The sequence below is a fragment of the Mastigoproctus giganteus genome, chromosome 10 (assembly GCF_048544385.1).
Source record: "Mastigoproctus giganteus isolate SK-2022 chromosome 10, ASM4854438v1, whole genome shotgun sequence".
Lineage (NCBI taxonomy): Eukaryota > Metazoa > Arthropoda > Arachnida > Uropygi > Thelyphonidae > Mastigoproctus > Mastigoproctus giganteus.
In genome coordinates, this window is record NC_143584.1 from 155,390,013 (window position 1) to 155,408,910 (window position 18,898).

The following is an 18,898-nucleotide window of genomic DNA, read 5'->3' on the forward strand; positions in this document are numbered from 1 at the left end:
TCCTGTAACCCAGGCCTTCTTGTTACTGTGCCAAAACACTCCCAGCATGCATTTGTTGACCTTTTGTTGTTTAAATACTATGGGGGTATTAGAGTGATACGCATGCAAAGGCTTCAGCTTAAAATCTCAAGAGGCACTGGCACCCAACAGAAGAGTGAGCCTATCTTTCATAGGCTTATGCTCAGGTAAACTAGCCTCATCCTTAGTGATGTACGTGTTCCTGGGCATTCGCTTCCAGAAGAAGCCGATTTCATAAATGTTAAAAACCTGCTGGGGAAGATAACCCTCCTGATCACCTAACTCTTGGAATTCAATTTTATATAAGGTCTCAGCTGCTTTATTATCAGCACAGGATACCTCTCCCCATGCCTTTTAACACTTTTGATATTCACTCCTGTTTTTTTTTCTTTTTTTTTTTTGAAGCACTTGAACCAGCCTCTGCTGGCTTTAAAGTCTTCAAAGCACACAGCACATGAACATTGTTTCCATATTTGATATTTCCATGAATGGCAAGAGTAAGGGGCTGTGGATAAAGGGAAGTTAAATTATATGGATGATTAAGCACAAGAAGGTGCTTGCACCTTCACGATGGTGGGACTGTTAGTAACCCTGGGTATAACCTCCATGCACATGCACATTGTGGGTGTCCACACCACATGGAGGAAGGCCACCCCTCTGTGTTACCAGGCAATACTAGGTGGTAGATGACTCTCATCAACCGGTGCAATACCACCACTTTGCTTATTGGAGGCTTGAAGTAGTGGAACCCATATTTAGTCTCCAGAGCTAAGTTCCGGTCAACCCTTCCCCATCTCTTCCATCATGCAGTATGACTGATGACTTTTGAGGTTATGATGAACATCATGGTTGAGATCCAAACTTCCTTACATTAGTATTAGTAACGGCCGCATGGTGCAAGAAAGCCTATGGCTTATGCTGCACCAGCCAAAAAAATAAAAAAATAAAATAAAATAAAAAATAATAATAAATAAATAACTAAGTAATAATAATTAATAAAAAAAAAAAGGAAATTAAACCTATCATCCTATGCGCTTCCCTTACCCGAAAGTACTATCCAGATGACCTTTGAATTTCCCCAAACTGTCGGCCTCTACCATCCATGAGGGCAACTTATTCCAGTAATTTATAACTCGCTGGCTAAAATAAAACTTCCTGCAGTCAAATCTAAACATTTCCCCCCGTAACTTGAATTTATGTGCCCTAGTTCTAGCATCATTTATAATCTTGAAAATTTCGTCCTCATTCATTTTACTGATGCCTCTCAGAGCCTTAAACACCTCAATCAAATCTCCTCTACGGTGTCTAGTTTCCAAACTCTGCAACCCACATATTCGAAGTCTTTCTTCATAAGGACGCCCTTTTGCCGATCTCACCAGGCAAGTTACCCGTCTTTGTACCCTTTCAAGAAGCTCGATGTCTTTCTTTAGGTGCGGTCTCCATACTTGAACACAGTATTCCAAATGTGGTCTAACATAAGCCTTATATAATGGGATTATCACGTCCCTATCTCTACTTGCAAAAGTTCGATAGATCATCGATAGGACACCATGGGCCTTCCTTGCAACCTGTTTACAATGCTCAGAATTTCATGTCTGACCGTATCGTAACACCTAAGTCCCTTTCCTCCAGTACTGGGTTTAGTTGAACTCCACCAAGTGAATAAGTTATTTTGGGATTACTGTTTCCCAGGTGTAATACCTTACACTTTGTTGGATTAAAGCATAGCTGCCATTTTTCTGACCATTCCTGAAGTCTATCTAGGTCTCTCTGAAGAAGCTCAGCTTTGACAGTGATCATTAACTACTCTACCAATTTTAACATCATCTGCAAATTTAGACATCACGCCCTCTATCCCTTCATCGATATCGTTTATGAAAATTAAAAACAACAGTGGTCCTAATACTGATCCTTGGAAAACTCCACTGCTTACATCAACCCAATCTGAGGAATAGCCATTTATCACAACCCTCTGCCCTGAAGCCATCCTTCTATCCATCTAAGGATTTTCCCAGTGATTCCAACCTATTCCAGCTTATAAAGCAACCGCTCATGTGGGACTGAGTCAAAAGCTTTGCTGAAATCTAAATAAACAATGTCGAAATTATTCCCTAAATCCAGCTCGTGAGTGACCCTTTCGAAATAGCGAACCAGATTTGTTAAACATGATTTTCCCTTTACAAAACCATGCTGAGTATCCTTAAGAATTTCAATTCGATCCAAATGATCCTGAATTCCACCCTTGATCATTGCCTCCATGATTTTCCCTACTACTGAAGTCAGACTGACAGGTCGATAATTTCCAACTTCACTTTTAGAGCCACCCTTATGTATGGGAGATACATTTGCACTTTTCCAATCTAAGGGAATCTCCCCAGAGTCTAGTGATGCTCGCATAATTAGCCTCAATGGTTCAATGCACTCGCTTGCCGCCTCCCTTAAGATTATAGGGTATATTCCATCAACTCCAGGAGCCTTACTGGTCTGTAGGCTCGAAAGTTTTTTCATTAAACAATCTTGCGAAATTTAAATATCATTAATTACATATTTTTTAACTTCGCTCCCACAATTTCCCATTGCCACAAAAGGCTTTTCGTTTGTAAATATCGATGCAAAATAACTGTTGAGTTCATCTGCAACGGCAGCTGGTGTATTTATTACTATCCCCTTTCCCTTACGTAAAGGTCCAATCTGGTTTGTCCTGCTCTTCTTGGCATTTATATATGTGAAGAATTCTTTACCCCCCCCCCCCCCTTTGCTCTGTTTGCTAGTGATTTCTCATAAACTGCCTTTGCCTGTCGAACCTTTTCTGTGGCTAGACATCACCTTGTAGCTGTTATAGGCTTCAGTACTTTTTATTGCTCTGTAACCTTTCCATACCACCTTTTTCTGCTCAAGTAATGTGGCAACTTCACTATTCATCCAACTTGAAACCCTTCTCGTGGAGTATTTTTTTAATGGTATATACGCATTCAAGGCATCTGTGATTAATGTTTTAAAAGCGTACCACAGTTCAATTGTATTCATTCTCTGCGCGATATCTACCCAGTTAATAGAGGCCATGTAGTACCTTAAGGCATCGTAATTTTCTTTTCTGAAATTAAAACCCATTCCTTTGCCTTTTACTTCTGCTACCTCTCTCGTCATCATCCACCGAAAAACTCCGTGATCACTTCCTGCTACTGGTTCCTCTACTGTCAGCCCTGTTATGTCATCTGATTCATGTGTGATGATGAGGTCTAGGATATTCTTTTCTCTAGTATTTTCCCTGACATGTTGATACAAATAACAGTCATCTAGTTGATTTAAAAATTTTGTTCCCCATGTCAAGTTTCCTTCCCATTTACTCCAATAAATTAGAGGCAAATTGAAATCACCCATAATAAGGCATTGATGCTTACTTGCCCATTCCATTTGCATGTAGAGGCTTTTGTCATAATCATCTCAATCACCTAGTCTGTAGATTACTCCTATTCGCATTATACCTTTGTTTCCAACTATCTCACACCATACAGACTCTATACTAGCATGTGAAATGTCTGAATCCGGAAAAGCTATCGTCGCACTCAGGCTGCTTCTGATAAGAAGCATTACCCCACCACCCCTTCTATCTACTCTATCCTTCCTAAATACATTATACAAGCCGTACTGGAACTCATCATCCCCAATTTCCGGGTGGCACTACGTCTCTGTAAGCCCTATTATGTCCGCGTTACATGTTTTAACCAGCAGTTCGAATTCGCTCATTTTATTGACGACACTTCTAACGTTACTGTATAAACAATTAAGATTTACTGTTCTTGTATATTTAACGACCCTAACACAACCCTTGAAGGTTTTTAGACCCACTTCCCTGATATTAGCTACCCACTCACGTGAAACGTTTCTGCCCCCAAAACATCTAGATAATACGTCCAGTTGGGGTAACAGATAAGAACTCTTAAGGTATGTGCAAGAGTTACTTTGACCAATATTATCAGATAAACGCGTGTCAGTATTACCCACATCCCCCCTAACTAGCAATTTCCCTGAGCCTTTAAGGTATCCTCAATAATACTGGCAAAAACTTGCACCACCTTTGTTTAAGTGTATCCCGTCTCTACAAAACAAATTCCTTCTACCTACGAGTGTGGGCCATGCTGACAGAAATTTACCCCCTTAAGCCTTGCAGATTCCTTCAAGTCTTGAGTTAATCCACAAGGCTCTTAACATATAATCCCTCCTATCGTGTCTGGGCAGAATTGCAGACACGTAGACATTATGGCCTAGCTCGCGACATTTCCTCAGCATGGTCCTATATTTTTCCAACAAATCGTTAGATCGTGTACGTTTAATATCATTTGTCCCCACATGAATAATAATATTTTCTTTACCCCCTTTAAAATCTGACAATCTGTTGGTGACATCATCAATAGTTGCTCCTGGCAGACATACCCTGGTTCTTATTCTTATTCTTATTATTAACCGTATGGTGCAAGGAAGCCTGCGGCTTATGCTGCACCAGTCAAAAAAAAAAAAAAAAAAAAAAATTGTGAATTACCCCGAGAGAGACAGAGAGAAGCCGAAGGATATCATCAAGAAAGAGAAGAATGATGATATCCAGCTGCTCCTCCTATCCTTATTACAAAAAATATTCCCCGTTTCCCTGACAATGGAGTCTCCTAATAAAACAATGTACTTTTTAACCAGAGTAGTTTGCACTTGGTTTTTCTGTTTTGAGGCTCGAATCGGGTGTGCATCACTTGATAGATTGCTGGAGTTTTGAGTCCCTGACGAGCTTCCAGATGCATTATTTTCGAGGGCAAGCACTCATTTCTTCAGGGACTCAAATTGTTCCATCAGTGCACCAAATTGTAATTTAAGATCGGTGTACTCCTTACATCGATCACAAAGAAAAGAATCCCCAGGTGAAGTAGCATTAGTCACCAGGTCGACCTTGGAAAACATTCCACAGGTTCCACAACAGATTAAATCATTACTCACCCGTAAATCGCCATCGGCTATTTCCGTGTGAGTCACGATACCCTGTGACGTGTTTAAGGCAAATCTTGTACCTACCATTATAAAATTAAATAAATATCAATGAAAGTAACTTTAAAAAATTATATCTATAATATTATTAAAATCAAACAGTTACAGGAAAACCTATAACAAAATAATCCAACAATATCTAAATAAATCAAATATTTAAAAGCATTATCCAAAAGTAAACCACTTAACTGAGGAGCCCTGTCTAAGCACGTCCGCTCACCTCGAATGCCAACAGTCTGTCTCCATTTTGAGGGTACAGCTCTAAAAGGTGTTCGCAGGCCGGCACTAGTTAGCACACCGGACCAAACCTATTGGTAACTCTTTAGGAGGCTTCCGGATCAGCTAGTGTATAATCTTGCTATCTCTACTCTGCCAGATAATGACTGGAGGGAGTCTGAGTAGTGTGTATGGGGGGGGCATTGTCGAGGCCACGTTATGTCAAGGATCTGGGTATATTCTTACCACGTGTACACCATATCCAAAAATTTCATTACTTCATACAGACAGCGCCTCCGTAGCCAGGTGGGAAGGAGCAGCAGTGCGTAGCTGTTTGTTGTTTGTTTTTTGGTTTTTAGGAGCATTAGCAACTAAGGCCATATCGCTCCGGGATATGCGGTGGTCATTCCCTGACCTTTCCGCATCCTCCGTATTTGGTGGTGACGGGCTCAAACCCCGGTCTAATCAAGAAGCGTGTACTACGCACTGCTGCTCCTTCCCACCTGGCTACGGAGGCACCACAGTGCGTAGCACACACTTCTTGATTAGAACGGGGTTCGAGCCCGTCACCACCAAATACGGAGGATGCGGAAAGGTCAGGGAATGACCACCGCATATCCCGGAGCAATATGGCCTTAGGTGCTAATGCTCCTAAAAACCAAATAACAACAACTTCATACAGAACTCCCCCCCCCTCCCACTTTTTCTTACTATTGAATACACCATGAATTGTCAAACTAATAGAGTAAGCTTATCTGTAAAAAGATCTAAACCTCCCAAACACTTCCTAGTTCATTTCACAAATATCCATGGTCTCAGTTCTAATCTCAACGATGTCCATTTCCACTTGCCTTTTGCAAAGCCCAATGTACTTTTTCTGACAGAATCTCAGTTATCGGTTGATCCAACTACTGCTCATCTCAGTTGCCCAAATTATTCGCTGTATGATTCCTTTCGCCTCAAAGGTGGTACTTGTGCATATGTCCGTTCCGATATTCCCTGTCAGAGACTTGGTAATTTGGAATCTCCTCTTTTCGATATTCATCTTCTCTGGCTTAAAATCTCTCTACCTCATTGTGTCAAATTCATCAGTTGTCTCTACCATTCTCCCAACTCCACTAATCACTTGGAGCTCTTTGACTTCCTCTCTTTGCAACTTGACTTTCTCCACTCCAACTTTCTTAACAATGAGGTAATTTTCCTTTGTGATTTTAATGTTCACAACTCCAGCTGGCTTCCATTTTCTAGTCACACCGACCCAGCTGGTCGAGATGCTGAGGCTTTTGCAATTACTAATGACCTTGCACAGATTGTTTACTTACCTAAAGAATACCAGACAATCCCAACCATGCAGCCAACACACTGGACAAGGAGGTGATTGTCCCATTGTATAAGGCAGTATAAGGTTAGGCTGCATCTTGATTACTGCATACACATCTGAAAGCCTCTTTTAGGATGGATGTAGATCTACTGGAATGGGTGATAGTTGTAGGATAGATGTGTGAAAATTTGCATTCTGCCAAAAAGTGATTGAATGCCAAAACAAACTTCCATCTGGTGTTGTGGAGGTAGGTACTTTAAATAAATTTAAGGAAGAATTAGACAAATTGTTAAAGGAGATGAACAGATGAGTTGTGTAGTACGTTTTTTGTTTGTTTGTTTGTTCCCCCTTTTGGCTAATGTTGTATAAGCTTGCATAATTTGCAACCACTAATACTTCTGTCACACTTCTGCTGTGCTGTTAGACCCACAAATTTATATCATATGTCTGAATCAGAATGCATACATGGGGACCTTCTGGCATAGTATGCAATGTTTGTGAAGTAGCGTCTGAATACTTTTGGTCATATAGTGCACATCGCCTGTTTTGTAAAAACTCAACTATTTTTACATTTACTCTAAATGTGAAAAACCATTGAAAAAGAGTACTAAACGTGTGCTCTTGTTCTTATGAAAACAAAAGATAATGTATCATTTCTGTATTGAAAGCGAGAAAGGAAAAATAGGGAAAACTGTTATTTTCTTTTCCTCTCCATTATGGTAAAATTGGACAAAATAATGCCACAATAAATTGTTAACCACTTAACAGTTAGCTTCCTTTTTTTTTTTTTCTTTTTTCCCCCCTCTTCTAAACAAGATGGCTGCCACTTGAAATACTCTGACCTGTTTTAAACTCTTCGGTAAACAAAAGAGTTTCAAACAGATCAACCGAAGAGTTTCAAACAGATCAGATTGAAACAAAATTTACGATAGTTATTTACAACAGAAAATTGTTTGGTCATGCTACAATTATCTTTATCATCTTCTTCTTAAACAGTGTTATCCATAAACTGGCAGTACCTGTTGATCCAGAACCTGATTCATTAAGAGAAATTTCAATTTCTGAATTGCTGTTATTTGCTAGTTTTATATCATATGTCTGAATCAGAATTTCTGTATTGAAAGCGAGAAAGGAAAAATAGGGAAAACTGTTATTTTCTTTTCTTTTGTAATGAAAACTACTTTCTTTGAGAAAGTAGTTTTCATTACAAAAATCAGTGTATAAAAATAACTGCTATAACTATTCTCAGAATAAAAGCTAAAGCATATTATTTTTTCTTTATTTATTTTTTTAGAAAAATTAAGTTTTATACTTGGCAGTAACATGCTTTATATTCAGCAGTAATAAAATATAAAAAGCTGACATCCCAGTGCTAGTCAAAGAGATGTTCCTTTATACATTCCTACAAAAACACAGATTCATATTATTGAATTGATGACAGTAGAGCCATTTAGTTGTTGTTGTTGTTGAGTTTTTAGGAGCATTAGCACTAAGGCCATATTGCTCCAGGGATATGCAGTGGTCATTCCCTGACCTTTCCACATCCTCCGTATTTGGTGGTCATGGGCTCGAACCCCGGTCTAATCAAGAAGCGTGTGCTACGCACTGCTGCTCCTGCCCACCTGGCTACGGAGGCACCAGAGCCATTTAGTGTACAGTAGCCAAATTAGAATTATAGAAAAAAGTACATTGTTTTTTAGAAAAATTATATAATGCTGCAACAACAGTTTAGCAAATATTTACATTAAAAATGAAACTATGTTGAAATGTATGCTGCCCATACTTTATAGAGGCAAGTCAGGCAAGTGATTAAAATTGCCACTCAGGTTTAATAACAAAGGAGTAATTCAGGAAAATATCCCAGGGATTCACATCTGGTAAGTTTCGGCTTGGCACACCCAGGATCCTGAGCTGGATATCATCATCATCCTTCTCTTTCTTGGTGATTCCCTTCTATTTCTTCTTCTCTCTCTCTCTCTCTCTCTCTCTCTCTCTCTCTCTCTCTCTCTCTCTCTCTCTCTCTCTCTCTCTCTCTCTCTCTCTCTCTCTCTCTCTCTCTCTCTCAGGGTAACTCGGGAATTTTTTTTTTTTTTTGGCTGGTGCAGCATAAGCCTCAGGCTTCCTTGCACCATATAGCTAAGAATAATAATAATAATAAAAGTTAATTATCATTTGTCATTGTAAATTCTTTGGATGTAATATGTCTTTATGCTTTACATAACCATTGATTGATGTAACTGTTAAAAGTATTGATACACTGAACTGTAGAGTAGAAAAAATGTATAGGTAAGGGAGATCCCTTTCATTTCATGGAGTTATCTCTGTAACTGGAAATAATTTGAGAACAGGAACCAAGAGATCTGAGATCTACACAGATCTATACGTATTGTTAAAAATTTTCATGATAAATATAATTGTTTTAATTATTAAAGGTTATTATTATATTAAAACCACTCTTATACCATGGGAAAATTAATACTATAATTTATTAGGCTGTTCGCCTACATTAATATGATGTTTTAGGTATCTTACTGATACCCATCATCAGACAAAGCTGCTGGGGGAACAGAAAAATAGAAAGAGTAACAAATTTGAATATTTTTGTATATTGCAATTACCAATAATACAGTTACAATATTACTATTACAATTACCAATATTATAATTACAGTTTACAAATTATGATTGTACAGTATTAAATTTTAAGTTACAATAGAAAACAGGAAATCTAAGATGATTACAAGGAGATTAAATCTTACCTGCTGACAGACTCCTCTTGCTGATACTCCCAGAAACCGAGTGTGCATAAAGGCATGAGACCCGCCAGCAGTTAATTTATAGGTGAGGTATTAACTCCATTAGCCAATAGGATAGACTCCATTAGCGCCATTAGCCAACAGCAAGAGGAGTCTGTCAGCAGGTAAGAATTTAATCTCTTTGTAATCATCTTAGATTTCCTGTTTTCTATTGTAATGGTAACTTAAAATTTAACACTTTACAACCATAATTTGTAAATTATAATTATAATATTGGTAATTGTAATATTCTAAAATATTCAAATTTGTAACTCTTTCTATATTTCTGTTCCCCCAACAGCTTTGTCTGATGATGGGTAACAGTAAGATACCGGAAATGTCATATTAATGTATAGTAATGTAGGCAAACAGCCTAATAAACTATTGTATTAATTTTCACGTGGTATAAGAGTAGTTTTAATATAATAATAATCTTAATGGAAAACAATCACATAGTGTCCTTCCCTAACTATATTATTTTAATTATCTTTATCATGAAAATAAAATAATTAGAAATAAATAATTTCCACTCATTGCTAAGAGACGTAAAATGCTAGTGTTATTTTAAAGAGTTATCTGCAATTCCATGAAGTGGTTTTTATCCTACAAAACTGTACATGAGCAGCAAGTACTAGAAAGCTCTGTGATGCATTAAGTGAAAACTTTTTTATAGGTGATGGGTACTATTATAATTATGGAGGTACAGCAAGGTGTGATCTCTTATTAGGCCATACATTTTCTAAACATTTTTATTTGAATATATATATATATATATATACTGTAGTGCACCTTTGCACAGTTCCGAAAATTTCTTCAAAAGACTTTGTAGAAGTAGCCTTGCATTATTAATAATCTAGGCCAGCTGGTGAATAATGTTATAAAGTTCCCCTGTTATTCCCAGAAATAAAATAAGTAAGAAAAGTTCATTTAAACAGATAGGCTTATTTTTATAGTCCTTTAAATATGTATATGCACACAAAATTAAGATTGGCTTCCCCCCACCACCAGGAGATATTAAATACCATTAGAGAATCTGCTCACTTTGAGAGTTTCATTTTGTAGTATAGCATTTGCTTACATTCAATCAATTTAACAGTTACGGTTCAGTAAAGTTTGCTGTTTTATTTTAATACTAAACATAAATATATAGTATTTCACAATTTTACATGTGGGAATTTTGTTACATATATATATATTTGGGGGGGATGTAATCAATTAAATGCTGTGCAGTGATTTTGTTATGATCAGAATTTCATATCAAATATTTATTTCACAGAAATTAATGCAATTCTATGATTGTGCAGATTTGAGAATATAACTACACTAAGATTTTTAAAATTATATTTACACTTTTTGTAAATCAGATTTCTCATTCACTTTTTCTTCCTCCTTGTTTCGTAGTGAATCTGTTTCAAAGAAACTTAAATCTCTTATTAATTTTTTCAGGACCAATTAGAATACTTAAATTCCTGTACAGATGAAATTAACCATCTTGAACTTCAGTATGATGTAAGTTTAAATTAAGTAATTTTCAAGCAAAAAAAAAGTTTCTGCATAGTTTAATTTAAATATTAGTAGCAGTATTGTACATTTCAGTTATATGATCTATGTAAGCAGAAATGAGGATCAGTCCCTAATCTGCCAGAGGCAGATTGATAAAGCAGGCTAATACTGGTTTCAGTGATAAAGTAACTGCATTATTGTTTGCCAGTGAGGACGTCAAATGCAGAATTAAAATATCTTAATGCTGTACTATAATAAAATAAATGGAGGTTAAGTAGTACAACTTATACAAAAATCAAGAGAAGATGAAAACTTATTGCCACAAATAAGAAATAATAACAGTTTAATAAACAAAGTGGTTAATTCAAGACAACAAGGATCTGTTGTCATGCACATACTCTTTATACCTGGCATCAGCTGAGCAAAATTCTGTTATTGATGTCAAGTCTCAGCATGGATCCTGACCTTCCCCTTAATTTTGTTCCTGAGGACAATAAACCACATTCTGTCATATTCTGTCTTTTTGTGTAAATCTGTTTCTTTGACTAAAAATAAATAAATAAAAAATAAAGTTTAATCCATCTGACATTTTTGAACTTGCCACATTCAACGACTTTTGTATTTTTGAATAGCATTTCCTGCTTAGTTTCTGCCCTGCTGGATAGTTTCCACGGTATCATCCCTACCTTATGTACCTTAATTCTTTTAAATAAGGGACCTACAGGAAGCACAGTAACTAACTCCTGTTTTTATTTTAACTAAAAAATTCAGGAACTTCCCCACTTACGTAAGGGATGCATTCCGTGGAACGCTACATAAATCGGAATTTCCCCATGCTTGTGCAGCACTCGCCAACTGGCTCACTGAACTGATTGAATCAAAAATGAAATGTTCGACGAACATGTAAATAGAATTATTTATTGTATTTATTCAATTTTTTATCTCGTGCACAGGAAAAATTACAAAAGCGTGCAATTTAAAAAAATTTAAAAATTATAAAATTACAAAAAAAGGAGGAGACATGCATAACGTCAGTAAGTTTTACCTCTCGAGCATTGTTGCCAGAACTGACGTCTTCAGCTGATAAGTACACCTCTGCGGAGGTTGAGGGCTGTGGAGATTTAGAAGGGGTCAGCCGCTCAAACTTACAAAAGAACATATTAATGAATGACTGGGTGGTGGCTTTTTTCTTTTCATCATAGATTTCTTTGTAGCAAGCAAGCATATCATTCACCCCCTCTGTTAACTTTTAAGAATCATTTACTGTCAGGATCCATCTTCTCAAACCTCACCATTGCCGATGCAATTTCACGAAATTCTATTGCCATCTCTCTGGTGATGAAACATCTCGGCTCTTCATTTGGTTCACCTTGAGCTTCGTCAGTATTTTCTTCTTTCACTATCGCTGCCTGTAAGTCAATAAGTTCTTTGTTAGATAATTCCTTCTTTTCTTCCTCTATTAACTTCTCCACGTCTTTTGCATCAACCTCCAACTAAAGTAGCTCTGCAACCTTTACAATCTTATCTGTAACCTCTTCATATGATTCATCTTTTTCAAATCTTTCGAAGCCTTTTACGTGCCATGGGCATATTTTCTTCCATGCAATTTCTGCAATTTTTTAGCAATTTCTGCCCAGACCTTATTAATGTTTAAGATGGTAAATACTGTAAGATTTCTAAAAGTCTCTTAGTGTAAAATTTTTTTCATCGTCTACTGCAGACAATGCCTGAGAAAATGTTGTGCGTAAATAGTATGCTTTTAAATTCGAAATAACACCCTGATCCATAGGTTGGATGAGTGAAGTCATGTTTGGCGGTAGAAATATGACTCTCATGTTTAAATTGAAATCATCTAGATGCATCAGATGTCCAGGAGCATTATCTAATAGAAGCAAAATCTTGAAAGGAATGTCGTTGTCTTTACAATATTTTTCAACCTCAGGAATGAAGCAGCATTTAAACCAATCTCCAAAGACAGATATTGTTATCCATTCTCTCTGGTTCAATCGGAAATGCACAGGTAGGGTGGCTTTATTGATGCCCTTAAATGCCTGAGGATTTCCAGAATGGTACACAAGCAGTGGTTTTAATCTGTAATCTTCTGCTGCATTAGCCCCAAGCAAGAGCGTGGCCCTATCTTTTGACACCTTGAAACCTCGCAATGTATGTTCGATCCGACATGTTTTTCCAATACAGAGCAGTCTTGTCAGTGTTAAAAATTTGCTGCGTTGAATAACCACGTTCATCAATAATTTTTTCTAACACATCACAAAATTTCTCTGCAGTTGCAGAATCGGCACTGGCAACTTCACCGCATACTTTAACATTGGGGAAACCAGCGCAATGCTTGAACCTATTAAACCACCCATTGCTTGCCACGAACTTTTGTTGGGGTTTGCCATACTTATCCTTATTATCTTTATAAATACTTGTTGCTTTTGCTTGAATGGTTGTTAGACTCAGGAGCACTTGCTTATGAATCTGATTTTCCATCCATATTATTAACAGCTGTTCCATCTTCGATACAGCACCTGAACGCTGTTTTGTGATCACTGTTGATCTTTAGTGCATTGATCCTTTGACATATTCTTTTATACGTGCAGTGTCCTTTAAAATAGTATTCACTGTTGAAGCAGTGAGACCTAATTCCCTTGCAATAGATGACAAACTTTGTCCTGCTTTGTACTTAATCATTTTCATCTTCATTTCTAAATCAATTTTGTTTCATGTCCTGGTGCTACCACCACTTGCACTTTTTGTTGGTCGCTTTCCCTTCATCATTGTAATATGTAAATAGGAATGAAGAAAAGTTTCTGAAAATTTGTTTTTTATATGATTGAAGATTTCAGTGAAAGGGAACATATTTCATCATAATAACATAAAAACCCACACAATTGCAGTTATCGGTATCATTGCAAATGTAATAAGATAACATTTACTACCCATTTATAATTAGGCACACTAACAGAAAAGCCCAATAAACCAGAAAGTGCAAATTGTTTTTGTTTTATGGTCGTGGCCTCCAGAAACATGCTTTAGAAAAATATCACAAAGGCATTCAAAATTGATTCTTATAATGGAAACATATGGTAATGATGAAAGGGTAGTGCAATTTTCATTATAAATGACCTTTTAGAGCGATAAATAGGTTCATAATATAACGAAATTTTCAACTTCCGAGGACTTGGAACGAATTACAAAAAAAAAAAAAAAAAACACAATGTATTATGGGTTCACATTACAATATTTTCACGATACCTCCATTTATTCCTACAGGATTCAAAATATGTTTCCATGATTTTTTTAAGTTTGCACCGGCCAGCAAAAACTTACGTAAAGTCGAATTTCCATAGGTTGAGTATTACGTAAGTCGGGAAGTTTCTCTATAAAGCATTTCTAGGGAAAGTTTGTGCATTGGTTTGTAGTATATTTAATGTCATTATATCCATGAGACAGAGTTTAATGTATGATTCTGAATTGTCAAGCACTTGAAATTGAAGTTGTACGCAGTCCACAGATTTTCACATAATTAGCTGGAACATTGAACAAAATGGGTCAATTTTTTTTTCCCTTCCGTTCATCAAGTTTGTGTTTCTTCCTCTGTTTTGATCCTAAATGAAGTCACAAGGTGTTAGATGTGGACTCTTATTAGGCCACCAGTTGGTCCAGGTCATCCTGATCACTTTAAGGAAGGTGACTTGTCTTAACACATATGGACAGTTAATGCACAATAAAGAGAGAACACCACTGACTACCCCACATTTCCTTCTTCCTGTAGGTAAGTCAAATGCCACCGATCTAGCAGGCTTTTAGATTTCTCCAATCCATTGGGCTCAACTATCCACGGCAGCAGATTATTCCAGTGATTAACAACTTGAAACCTCGAAAAAAAAACCTTGAAACAACAAAAGAAAATTTCCTGCAATCCAGTTTATAATTTCCTCTTAGTTTAAATTTATGTTCCATGCTTGTAGTATAATTGAATACTATGAAAATTTTTCCTTTAATCATTTTACTCTCTCTCTTGCTCTGAACCTTATGAAACTTAGTCCTTTTGAAATATCTGACTGCCAAGCTATGTATTTGTTTTCTGGTTGGTTTGCATGTTTGTGAGATGGAAAACCTAGAATACCTTTTCCAACCTTCTAATGACACTACTTAATTTGCACCCCCCCCCCCCCCAGTTAAAAATGCATTATTGAGATGTAGCCACATTCAACTTTTGCCACCTTGTGTTGCTACCAACACTACATATCACATGATATATGATGATAATAACATAACAGGAGAGACTGCTTCTACAGGGATGGGACACACTTAAATAGAAAAAGTGCCAGAATATTTGCTGATGCTATCGAAGCAGTGTTTGGTAAGTCAAAAAACTGCTAGTTGGTGGAGTTTCACAGACTAAAAGATTAACAGTAGCTGCATGCAGAGTTGAAAGTGATTCTTGCACTGCTTTTATTAGAATGAGCAGCAACCTGGAAAGCAAGGTGCTGGGGTTTTCAAGGACTGGTGCGAGTCATCATGGAACAAGTAAATACATGGGCTGTGTTAAGGTAACTAAGAGTAAGAACTGGTGCATGTATACTTGCATGTACATCAATTCTAGGAGTATAGTAAATAAATTCAATGAATTTGAAGGGCTGGTCAAGACATCAAAGGCAGATATTATTGGGATATCAGAGATGGGGTGTCACACAGATATAAGTAGTGCAGAATTGGAATTTGGGAGTACAATGTGTACAGAAAAGATAGACAGGATAAGAAGGGAGGAGGGGTTATGCTGTTAGTTAAGAAACACACAAAATCTAAGGACGTGCATCCAGTTGACATAGATGGACAGTGCAATGTTGAGTCAATTTATTGTGACATAACCACTGGGAAAGCAAACATGATGGCAGGAGTGTGTTATAGGCCTAATGACTGATGAGTACAATGAACAATTGCACAGAGAAATAGTGGGCCAGTAAATCAGAATGTCTTATAATGAGAGATTTTAACTTCCCAGATATTGTCTGGAACTTGTGGGTTGGTCACTCACAAACTAGCAAGATGTGGATTTATTGGATGATTGTTTTCTACAGCAGCATGTTCGGGAGGCAACCAGAGGGAAAATAATACTCTTGATCTTGATTATCAGCAGTGATTATTCATGCATTAAGAATTTGCATATAAAGGAACCACTCTGTGGCAGTGATCACAGCGTACTGATGTGGGATTTACTTAAAGATGTCACTACCATCAGGGGTAAAAAGAAGGGTTTTTGCTTTTGTAAAGGTGATCTCAGGTAGTTTTTAAATTCTATACAGTGGGACCAACTGATGATATTACCAACAGCAAATTCTAAATAGGAAGCATTCAAGGAATTAATCTTGAATGGTTTGAGCAGGTTCAGTGCTAATTGGATTCTTTTCCTGTTGCTCAGATTACAAACCTGAGGGGGCATAAATTCAAATTGCTGGAACATACTTCCATTTGTCATTGTGGAAGTTGATAGCTTAAATAAATTCAAGGAAGAACTGGAGAAACATTTAGAATGAATGGGTGAAACTGGAATTTTTTTTTTTTTTTTTTTTTTGGCTGTTGCTGTATAAGCTTGCTTTCTTGCATCATATGCCTCTACTAATGCTAATAATATTGGTTATCATTACCTACCCACACGTGCTTAAGATTCAGTAATAGCTGTAAGAATAATGTACTGTTGTTGTAATTAGGAGATATCAAAATAAATAGATCTGCTTATATTACATCATCATATTGGGAAAGCATAGTTATTTCTGGATAAATAATGGTTTAGTATTTGTTCTTTTTAACAGATTAATTTCTGCAGTATGCTTTTATTATGTAAAAACATACCATACCTTAACAACTATAAATTTGTCTTTAGTTACCTTAAATTATATTGTCACACTAATAATCGCAATTTTCTGGTATAAAAATTTAAGGTAACCTAAGATAAGCTAAAATTTACCTTAGATTATATTTTCATATCACTGATTACATTTATAATTTTCTAGTTCCATTGGTTTAACTATTAAAATTGCTTGGTTCAGCTCTGTATACTTTTTTTTTTTTAATTCTGATATAAACTAACATTGAAAGGTTTTGGCCGCTCTCACTGAGAAAATTTTAAAATTGTAGATTCACTATGAATACAGTGTATCATTTGCTGAATGCCTAATTAAAATAATGGTATAATACTCCAATATTACTGAATCTAAGCAGTTATACTAACACATTTTGATGAAAATATGTTCCTTAAAGAGACTAATAGGTATCGTGCTCTTCAATAAACATGTTTGTTAGGATAATTGCTTAGATTCAGTAATGTACTATTATTTTAATACAGTCAGACTAAATACTATCATCACATTTGTCACATGATTTGCCCTGTATTGGCATACAAGAAACAAATATTGATGGAAATTTGAAAGTCTAATGAAAGTCTTTAAGAAATTCCTTAGCCATTGATGCGATTTCAATTCAAGTCTCTCCAAACAACAAAATATGCAAAACTGCTAATACTATCTAGAAGACTTTTTAGCAAAACAAAAGAAAAAAATGTGTGCTCATTCTCTTTCTTCTATTTCTGATAATATAGGAAAATATGTCATTCTTAAGGTTGCAGTTTAACATTAATTTGCACTTATTTTCCAACTTGGCAAAGAAGCCTATTCAACAATGATTTATAACAAAAAAGAAAAACTTCTTTTTTTTTAAAAAGTATTATAACTCGTTCAGTAAAATACATTATTTAAATAGTTAAGTATTATTAGTCATTTAATGAAGCCAGCATTTGTACCATGCATAAACATTTTACTACTAGCAAAATACTCTTAGTAGAAAATGTTTTCAATTAAAATTTTCAGAATGTATGTTTAATTTAAAATTTCATAATCTTAATTGCTTTATTTATTTTTAGGAGGCAAATGCAACATTTAGGAATACACTAAGTGAATATAGTCAGAGATTAAAACAGCTAGGTAAGAAACTTGGACGATGCATTCAGATTGCTAGACCATATTATGAAGCAGAAGAAGCTGCAAAACTGGTAAGTTTTTAAAATTTCCTGTTATCATTGTGGGAGTAATAGTTCTAACTTCAGTTTGTAACTTTCTTTTGACAGGACATGATTAGCTATTAATTGCAGCTATAAATAGAGAAGTATTCACTTCCATTTGTAGTCATCTCCCACTTCACCCCCCCTCAATAAATGTTTAAGTAAACCTAATATGGGTCATGTATCTTCTATCCATATAATATGTATTTTCGCTGGCTGATTTGCATGCTTTGTAAAAACACCTGGAATAATATATGGGGGACCTGCTCCCTCCGTCTGAGATCAGCTAACTACAGCCTTCATTGAAGAGGCCTAAAGAATTCCTCCAGTCAAAGATGACAGTTGAACTCAGACCTCTCCAAATGAGTGGTAGACAGTGATATATTGTGCAAACTAAGCTGCCATGAAGAACAAACTTTCTACTATTACTATCTTATTCTAGTGCCTATAAGCTTTCTGAAGTACGTTGCAACAAATTGCAAAAATGATTCATTGTAACATAAAAACTACAAGTTTTAAACTTGATACAATATTTGAGAAAGAAATTCAGTGTGACCAGTAAGAACAGTAACTGGGTTTAATAAGTAATTGACAGGAGCTTTTGAGATTTAAGTATCTCTTCGTTAGCTGCGTGAATACATACGTAAATATAAAATACAAAACGTTACAAATGGAATGTGCAGAGTGTGGTCATCTTGAGTAAAAAGAGAGAGCGTGCACGAGGATATGAAAATGCCAAAGCATCACAGTGTAGAACTAGGTGATTGTTGTATATGCTGGCTGCATACATGGGGTTGATTGCCAGCGTTTGTCATGCTGTAAATCTAGACTCCATGATTGGATGTAGCCTCTGTTGCGATTAAAAATTTTGGTATACTGAAAGTGCACAATCCAGGCATTCCTTTAAGACGAGTTGTCTCTTGCTGCAATTCTCCAACATACGAACTGTTGA

At 36.2% G+C, this 18,898-nt stretch overlaps 1 protein-coding gene across 1 annotated transcript in view; it reads left to right on the plus strand.

Moving 5' to 3' along the window:
• Positions 1 to 18,898, plus strand: part of LOC150079400 (SH3 domain-binding protein 5 homolog) — a 70,387-nt gene that overhangs the window by 23,355 nt on the left and 28,134 nt on the right. The window contains exons 2-3 of the mRNA XM_090383406.1: positions 10,827 to 10,889; positions 17,809 to 17,937. Coding sequence (XP_090239532.1) covers positions 10,827 to 10,889; positions 17,809 to 17,937 — 192 coding nt within the window. The remainder of the gene's footprint in view (positions 1 to 10,826; positions 10,890 to 17,808; positions 17,938 to 18,898) is intronic.